This window comes from Pygocentrus nattereri, chromosome 27, assembly GCF_015220715.1.
Source record: "Pygocentrus nattereri isolate fPygNat1 chromosome 27, fPygNat1.pri, whole genome shotgun sequence".
Lineage (NCBI taxonomy): Eukaryota > Metazoa > Chordata > Actinopteri > Characiformes > Serrasalmidae > Pygocentrus > Pygocentrus nattereri.
In genome coordinates this window covers 15,439,478-15,448,621 of record NC_051237.1, presented here as the reverse complement: position 1 = coordinate 15,448,621, position 9,144 = coordinate 15,439,478, and the positions used below count along the sequence as shown (strand labels likewise).

The following is a 9,144-nucleotide window of genomic DNA, read 5'->3' as shown; positions in this document are numbered from 1 at the left end:
AATATTCCAACAAGAGACTGGAGCAAAGCCTTGGGGACTTGATAACCTGAGCTACTTTAATATACTAGCAAGTAATAGATTCTGAATACATAATAAATGCACTAAATCTGCTGAACTGTTCAGGAAAGTTGGTTCAGTCATATGTTCCACATGGATCAAGACTGTCCTCTAGTGGTCAGATGGTGGAGGCTCTCTAAAACTCTTAAAAGTCCTGCTTGGTCATGAGCTTAGACATTGTATGTAATCTCCAGTTTACAAAACATGACCTGCTCCTTCATAATCATCCACCTCCAGCGTTGATACTAAAAAAAAGCAAGCTTCTGCAAACCAGAGGTTTAAACTTAAAAAGGTTTAAAAGTCATTCCTTCATGCCTGGTAAAAGTATCTTTGGTGTCCATAATAACATATTTTTCACAATTTGTTCTTTATAAACTCAACACCTGGTGTAACTTGTAACAATGTACTTTTGGGCATTTGCCCTTGCATCTTAAAAAATCGAATTAAATAAAAACATTTAATAAAAATAAAGCAGAGCAATGTACCAGCAAGCAGGACAGTCATTATGTTTAAAATAATTTATTTTCAGAAACATCTATACCGAATATGGATTAACATGATCACTATATAAAATATGTACATAATGTGCTCTTTAAAAAATCAATTTTGCTTAGGAGCACAGACAAAAAAAAAAAAAAAAAAAAAGAAGTAAAATCTAAAAGTTTTCAGCTGCATTCATTAGGAGATTCAGAAACTTGTATGCTGGACCGAGGAATGGTCTGTGCAGATTGAGGCAGATTGCACCAGGTCAGTATGATCTGGCATTAAGACAGGAGGCAGTTGGACTGCTTGGAATCTCTCCCCTGTGGATTGAGATGGAAATGATGAAACATAAGTCAATCTGTAAAAACAAAATATTCAGGATATTGATACAGTCTGCATCTAAGCAGTAAAGGGGCAACAATGTACATATTCTCCCCTTTCACTGGCTGCTTTACTCTGAAGCAATGTACCCAAATGCCTAATTTTTGTGGCTTCCATAAGAACAGCAAATGAAAGACCCTCGGTTCGTATTGTCTGAACAGTTTTAAACACTTGACTGTGTGATTCTGTACTGAAATTGTTGCTGTGTTCTTTCAAACCAAACTAGATGCAACACACATGCTTTTAGGAACGTATTAACACGCATAGGTTTAAGATGTCCACCCAAATATAGCAAATGCAGACAGGGGTGAGCAATATGGCAAAAATATTCTTCTTGTCATACGTGACACGCATCACAATATTCTGTTTTCTGAGATGTAATGATTTGGAACAGACAAAATAAAACTGTAGTGCTATAAAAACTGTTTTTATACCTTGTTTCACAAAAGCCCTGCATTAAATTCGACTGAGTAGGGCTCCCTTCGTGTTGAAACGTATTCAGTGTTCCTGAATATACCCATAAAAGCATATTGTAATATAACTTCACAATAACCATAAAATATCGTCGTATTGCCCACGTCTAACAGACATTTGATGTGTTCTATAAAAATGCTCTTCATATCATTAATACTTCAAAACAATACATACGTTTTAAACAGCCATCATACCAACCATGTTACAATCAGTCCATGTCCCCATGCACCCAATAGATAAAATAAGGTTGCCGCTGAGGCCAAGTACCTAATTGAGATCCTGCTAGCATAGCATGCTATTGACTGCTAAGGGTTCTGGATACCTGTTGTCTCTGCTGCTGCCGTCGGTACTCTTCTTCACTAGCAGCGAGGGCCTGAGCCAAGGCCAGATCCTCCTGCTCCTGAGGACTGACCACCACACAAACACACATCAGAAAAGCTCTTTTATACTGCACACAAGACTAATAATGCTGCAACACTATAAGCATGCATTAGCAAGCGATCTGATGAGCAGCACAACACACAGGTCAGAATCACAACAGATGAGTTACAAACATCCAATAGGCTAAGCCCTGAAACCTCGATGTAAGGCATGTGACAGGAATCTTTACGCTAAACCTGTCCAAAGCAACAACAATTACATTTTATGCTTGGTTTCTCCAAAGAAATCATTTGCGTAAGAAATCTTTTTGGAGATTAAAAGAAAGGCTGATGCTGTGTCTCAATTGTATAACAAACAGTGATAATGTATATAGTTTGTACTAGCATTAATAGTGTAGCTGCAACCGTGTAAGATATTTAAATATGTATATATAAAATAAAATTAAAAAAATATCACAGGCCAGTATGATTCTTTTTGGAATTGTTGCAACTCAACATGCTGTTTTTCCAGATTTGAAATGTTTTGTGCGTCGAGTGAAGTTTTGATTTTATGGAGCTAAAAAGCAACCCAGTCATTTAAGTGTGGGTGCTCAAGGCCCTCCCCCTCCACTCTCACTTTACTCTGATACGACGCACCCAGATGTCAGCTCTTGACTGAGGCGCCTAAGTATGACAGCAAATGAGAGACCCTCAGAAGACAGGCTGCTGTAGCAGATGTGCTATGTAACTATCACATAGATAGAGTCATAGAAAAAATAGAAAAAAAATCTGAAAGCAAGAAGCTCATTTACACAATTACATGTACAGATTTAATGGGGGGAAAAAATCAGCATCATTTATTGAATTTATTAGGTTTCGTATCAGCAAACTGACTTTATGAACTCCCTGGTCTTTAACTGAAATACGATGTGACTAGGCTAGTAAAAACATCTGAGGTGAAATCAGACAATAGGCATTACCTGTTTATCCTGACTTTAAATACACATTTCTATGTAAAATTCATGCCACATGTCATCTACTATGGATTTCAGGTTTAATGCATAACGTAGGCAGTAGGGGTGACTGTCAGTGCAGGAAAAAAAAAACATTTCTGGTAAACTGAGTAACAGTCAAAATAAAACCTACAGCTACAAAATGTTTATTTTATATGTAGCTAGAACAGTGTGACTGTAACAATACGTCTTTCTGGTTTCCCAAACTTTACAGAATTACACAAAAAGAATCTCTGAGAAGTCAGTAAATACACAGCTAGAAGGTTGATCAGCTCATTTAACCTCCAAATACACCCACAAAAACATCACACCCATCCACCCTACTGACAGTCCACAGTCGAATTTGCGTTCTGGGTGTGTTCTCTTAAGGCTCTTTTTGAAATACATCATTAGATAGGTAATCTGTTGCCACTAATGGTATCTATCCAACATAAATGTTATGATTAGGTCTAATTTGCCAATGGTAGCTGCTTTTTGTACAAAAACAAAAGTTTGAGTTCTTTATTGTTTCGTTATGAGCATTTTGTTCTGTTCAATCAGATCAATACAAAAACATGGAGGAGAGGCTAGTAGCTACAGTCACCAGGTAGTTCAAACTCTTCCATTGATCCAATTTAGTACGTCAGCTGCTTTGAAGGCAGAAAACACACTAGAAAAATAGCAGTGCTGAGTGACGTCACACTCTCTTGTGGTGTCCCTTGTGTGGTTATATACGGTATATAACCTTATATCAGAATTCTCCTTTTCTACTTCAGGTTACACAAACACTCAACAACTGACCAATTCTGAGAAAACATGTAGTATACTCAACGTATGAAACTGCACCAGTTTGGCACTTGTAAATATAATACTGACAGACTAATTTGTGTTTACTGTAAACTGTGACACAGCATGACTGTAAAGTCTATCAGCTTAGCCACCTGAGGGCAGGCTGGGTGTTCCGTGATGATTCAGCCAGTGACATCTCTAACGCTCGCTGGAGTGCCTGCTCCTCTGTCTGTGACCAGGGAAAGACATACACACTTTATTATTCATGGGCATTTCCACTTCCACTGATAAAATTTCATAACAACCACAAATTAAATACTTAAGTCAAAATCAATACTTTACCAGTCCAGCCTGATAAGATGCTGATGGAGGTATTACATTCTGTGCTGGGGGTGGAACCATGGAAGGGGCTGGGGTCCTCTGAGCACTGTAGAGGGGGAACATCATGCATCAAACTTAAGTCAAAAATACCATCAAATATCATTTAACAGCGCATTTAATCAACATAGTCTTAATATGTTCCAGCTAGTCCAAATGATAATTAACTCACCTACTGCTCTGAACGCATGCATTCGCACCCAGTCCATTAGAGGCATTTCTGGAGCTTCCTCTACTGGATGAGGCTGCAGTATTACTGCTGGAAGCACCCTGAGCTCTCATCAAAGCAGCATGTCTAAAAATAATGAATAATTAAAGTGCTGCACTACAATACACGTCCATTCTGTTAAGCACTTTTCATGTGTGTCATGACACAAAACATTTACCCGGATTTTGAGACTGGTTTGCCGTCAGTCTTACAGTCATGGTCAAGTGGATGTCTGTGCTTGAGACAGTAGTTCAAGTGGCACTGGTCACACGTCACACGAATCATCTCCTTCTGCTTGCAGCCTCCCTTGGAGCACTTATTTGTAAAAATCTTCAACGAAAGAGGATAAACACTTCAGCCAACAGTTTGGGCAGCAAAGCTCAAGACACGTGTGCTGCTGATTTAATTATTATTACCTTTCTTTTCCTCTGTGCGGGATCTGATTTGCAGTCACGGTCTATGTGCTCTCCAACTTTAATATCTGGCATTTCCCCTCTTTTAATTGGAACAGGGGTGTTACACAGTGGACATACCGGGACCTGGACATCCTGAGCAAGAAAAACAGAATAACTAAGAAATTCCCTAAAGCAGGGAGGCAAGTTTATTACAAGAGGAGATTAATATTTGCTGATCAAATGTACTTACCTTTTTATATGAGGAAGTACACTTGTGACTTGCATAAGTTATGTGGTCTTTGCAAAAAATTCCTTCACAAGCATCACATCTCATGGGCAGAAAATCTGTCAAATAAATGAGGTAAATTGCAAAAAACAAAACAAAACAAAAAAAAACCTAAACTAAACTAAATAACAGAACGCTCTCTTCTACTTTGGTGCCACTAACGAGCATGTTTATAACCACATTTATAATTAATAGAGAGAAAATGGTCAGTGTTCCAGCAGAGAACCACTCCCACTCACCCAGCTGCTTGCAGGACTTCTCTGAGCAATGCTCCCCGAGGTCTGGAAACTCCATGGCACTGTGGTGAAAAGTGTCCGCTTTCAGACTAAAATCAGACAATTAAAGTAAACACTTCTCAGCTAAAGAGTTTCACTGACACAGTTATTAAAACCTGCCTATGAGGGAGTCATACAGGAGTGATGCCGCTGAGCTTTTTATTAAACACTACAAGGCAGGTCAGTTTATGTTCTACATCTCAAATCTTAGCGGTGCTGATAAAGCCATGATATCCACGACAACTCTCTTTTTCCATTCAAAAGCAATGTGCCTTGTTGCCATGCGGGTTGCTTTGTTTTTTTGTTTTTTTTTCTTTCTTTCTATTGTGCCCTTTACACATGAAATATAGGACCAGAGAGTTAACGTCAGTGTTTATCATTTGCTGGGTGCTTCAAATTGCTTTTAAAAGCAGTTTTAAATTCATATCAACTAAATAGTCATTTTCTGTCTGTTAGTCTGTTTTACATGTACAGTACTGTGCAGGGATCTCCCTGGTGTAACACAGGGACACAACAGTATTTTTAGTGATATAACTGACAAATAATGAGTAAAACAGCAGTGCCCCTGTTGCAAAGCAGTTTGGTGTTAGTTCACTCATAGTATCCAAATCTGAAAAATCACCAAATCAACCCTATAATTAAAACAGAAACTGTAAAGCCTACAAGAAATTCTTTTAACATAGGAAATCAGTACCATTCATTAACTTCTAAATATCATGAAATACACTATTACAAAGATGGTTCTTCAAGAGATCTTCAAGTCTGTAACAACAGAAAAAGCCCTTTTTTTTGCTATATGCCACACACACACACACACACACACACACACACACACACACCACATTCTCCATCAATCTGAAGAACCATTTCACCACGCAAAGATCCACTGGGGCATAAAACGGACCTCATGGATCTAAACAGAACCGTTCTCTTCACTAGACAGCAGCTGAACCATATTTTTAAAGAATATGTATAGAAAACACCATGATGTTAAAGTGTTTCAATACTGTCTGGGACTGTTATATATTAACGATTTACTTATTCGGTTTACCTTCCCAGATCACCCGATAGCCAACTACAAAACCAACCTATGAAACTCGTGTCAGACACACACAATCCAGAAAACGACTCGGTAACTGTCAGGCGGGGCAACTACTGCTGAATCACGCAGGCACACTGATTAGTGAGATAAACACATAACGGGAGCAAAACAAAGTGCATCTGAAATTGTCTATAAATCCTGAATGTCTCGGGTGAACCAGCTGTAGTCGATATAACACACAACACACCGGGCGAGCTATTATTTATAGTGTCAACCCACAACACGAACGATTCCGAGAAGAGGGCTGACGACCTGTTATCATTAGCTAACGCTAGCTGCTCAGGCAGTAGCCTAGCTGGGACAGCAAAACAGCCGAACAGCTGTTTGAAAATAAAGGACGATGTGCCATAAAACTCACACATGGATGTACTCAACCAAAACTACGGTCACCTCTGAGCTCTGTCAGCGAGAGCCGACACACTGAGCACCTTTCCTGGCCCAGCGGCGGCTGGACGAGCTGCCAGGAAGAACGGTTAGCCTTTAGCTACCAGGCAAGCTCAACAGGTCGACAAACGACCGTCTGAAGCGGAGTTACCACTGAAGCATCAGTGAAGGCTTTCTTACCGATGTGGCAGGCAGAACCTCTGAGGCCGGTCCGCTCTCTGACGGCTACCTCGACCGAACTGAGCAGCTCCGCGGACCGAGGCGGACGGATTTATTCAGGCGTCTCCTGTTTTCTTCTCATATGTCATCTGAGCGCAGTGACGCAAACACACAGCTACTGCGGCTGAGGGTTTTAAAATAAAAGTCCTCCGAGGTAGCGGCGATAGATAAAGGGGGGATGAAATTGCACATGTAAGAATTTAAATATGATTTTGGCGTACAGTTTAAGAAGCTGAGAAATATTTATGTTGTATATAGATAAATATGGCTAATTACAAAACATTGGCATTAAATAGCTGCTGTAAACAGTATGGGTTCTTTAAAAATTGTATTTATTACATTTTGGGGTTTTTTTGACAGCATTTTGGCTGACGCTCTTATCCAGAACGACGTACAATTTGAACATTTTACACAGGTAGGCCAAGGTGGTGTTAGGAGTCTTGCCCTAGGACTCTTATTGGTATAGTGTAGGGTGTTTGACCAGGTGGGGATTGAACCCCAGTCTACATTGTTGAAGGCAGAGGTTTTAACTACTACACAATCCCAACCATGACTTGCCTGGAGCAGTGGGCAGCCCTATCCACTGCACCCGGGGAGCAATTGGGGGTTAGGTGTCTTACTCAAGGACATGTCATGGACTGTTGGCGCTGGGGATTGAACCGATGACCTTCAGGTCACAGGGTCAGTTCCCTAACCTCCAGCCCACGACTGCCCCTAGTTATATTTTATATATATTATATATATATATATATATATATATATAACTAGGGGCAGTCTATATATAACTATATAGTTACATGTAGTCTACATGACTACAGACACCCAAGCTGCTCTGCTGCATTTTCAAGCTAATTCTGTTATACTGTTTGGTGCTTGATGTGATACAGCGAATTGGTGAAGCAATGCCAATTATCCATATTTATTTGTAAAAACCATATAAAAGCAAAACTTGCCCATTTTAGGATAATTGCTTAACCACAGTCCTTGCTTTTTCCCTTTCACAGAAAAAGTATTTAAAGTCTCCATTTTGACATTTTAGATCTTTTCATTTTGTCGTTGTTGACATTTCTAAAAATAAGGACCAAAGAACTAGAAACAAGTGTTGATTGGCTGGGCTGCCCATTTGGTTGGCCACTTTTAAGTGAGCTATATAACACAGAAGAGTAAAGTCATTAGTTGTGTTTTCATTGAAACCCAGCTAGGTCTGCGTTTCTTTAACAACCACAGAGAAGTAGTTATGGATGGTTATTTGGAATGGTGGGAGGCAGTCGGTGGGTACAAGACCCTGTTTACAAATGGAAAGAAACTAATTTGATCAACATAATATATTGGGTAAAAACATGCTTAGCTATACTTGCTATAGAATTAATCAAAATTGATTACAGATTTCACAGCGGGAGTATTAAAAATGCACATGCAGTTTCAAAAAGCTTTCTTCATCTGCAAACATGGTAATCAGTGAAACCGCAATGTGTTCAAGTTGCCCATATCTGGGCTTTTACAAGAAGCTGTGGTATTTGGTGCTTTTGCCACAAAATGTCCACAATTCGGGACCAGATTTGTCTGAAACAGGAAATGCTCAATGTGCTAGTAGGCGTTGTTCCAGGACTCTTAGGTTGGAAATCATCATGACTGCTCCTGGTTCCTCCCAGAGATGACCACTGAGCCCCGCCTGAAAAACATCACTGAGTCACGCTGACGTCACCACGTGAAAGCTGGAGGATTCCAGAAGTTACCACACCAGGCAGTGACGCAGCACTTTTATTGATTAACTTCATAACGAGTCAAAAGACAATAAACTACTGCATAAAATCTCAGTAATAATCTCAACATGAATACAATACAGTTAGGATTAGAATTTATCTTTCATTCTTCTTCTTCTTCTCTGTCTTCTTCTTCTTCTTATTATTATTATTTAAGAATTTCTTCACGTTTAAACTTATTTTGTGCACCTTATTCTAAACTTTTTCTTAGTTTATGTCTCTCGTTATTGTATTGCTGCCAAAGCTGTTCAGAAATCATTTCACATGGATCAGCGAAAGGTGTCACTTTACACCTTTACTGTTTATTATTGTTGTTTTGGTGTAGTTAGCAGGTCAGTAGGAGGTTCATAATCCTTCTATTTCTGTTTGATGCTAAACATTTCACGATCATAACACTGTATGCATGAATCCAGAAATAGAATATCAGACTGTAGCGGCATTAAAGACCCACAGAGCTTAAATCTGTGTTTTCTTTCCAATCTCTATCTGACCAGCAAGTGTCGGATGTATTTCAGCAAGTTTCTGTACTGGGTGGTCTTAATTGTGGGTAACACGTCCATTTCCTAGCCAATCACAAGGCTGATGCCTCTTGCTCCGCG

At 39.4% G+C, this 9,144-nt stretch overlaps 1 protein-coding gene across 4 annotated transcripts; it reads right to left on the bottom strand.

Annotated features, from left to right (window-relative positions):
• Positions 1 to 560: 560 nt before the first annotated feature.
• On the bottom strand, positions 561 to 6,881 carry zfand2a (zinc finger, AN1-type domain 2A). 4 transcript variants are annotated; one of them, XM_017707509.2, is made up of 10 exons: positions 6,744 to 6,881; positions 5,042 to 5,100; positions 4,767 to 4,861; positions 4,538 to 4,669; positions 4,300 to 4,451; positions 4,086 to 4,208; positions 3,878 to 3,962; positions 3,688 to 3,764; positions 1,718 to 1,802; positions 561 to 860 (listed from the first exon to the last, which is right to left on the bottom strand). In XM_017707509.2, exons 2-10 carry the CDS (start codon positions 5,094 to 5,096, stop codon positions 822 to 824), a joined length of 843 nt encoding a protein of 280 aa, XP_017562998.1. In that variant the 5' UTR covers positions 5,097 to 5,100; positions 6,744 to 6,881; the 3' UTR covers positions 561 to 821. The 4 variants fall into 4 exon arrangements, with proteins under 4 accessions (XP_017562998.1, XP_017562999.1, XP_017562997.1 ...); XM_017707510.2 differs by having other exon boundaries at positions 1,663 to 1,802; positions 5,042 to 5,127; positions 6,744 to 6,871; XM_017707508.2 differs by having other exon boundaries at positions 5,042 to 5,127; positions 6,744 to 6,871.
• Positions 6,882 to 9,144: the final 2,263 nt, after the last annotated feature.

What these genes read in the sequence shown, in the direction of transcription:
- zfand2a (XM_017707509.2), bottom strand. Translation starts at nt 5,096, where the DNA reads ATGGAGTTTCCAGACCTCGGGGAGCATTGCTCAGAGAAGTCCTGCAAG. An exon ending in AAACCAGTCTCAAAATCCGG is followed by an intron (nt 4,209 to 4,299) that starts GTAAATGTTTTG and finishes CATTATTTTTAG; the next exon opens with ACATGCTGCTTTGATGAGAG. An exon ending in GCATGCGTTCAGAGCAGTAG is followed by an intron (nt 3,963 to 4,085) that starts GTGAGTTAATTA and finishes CCCCCTCTACAG; the next exon opens with TGCTCAGAGGACCCCAGCCC.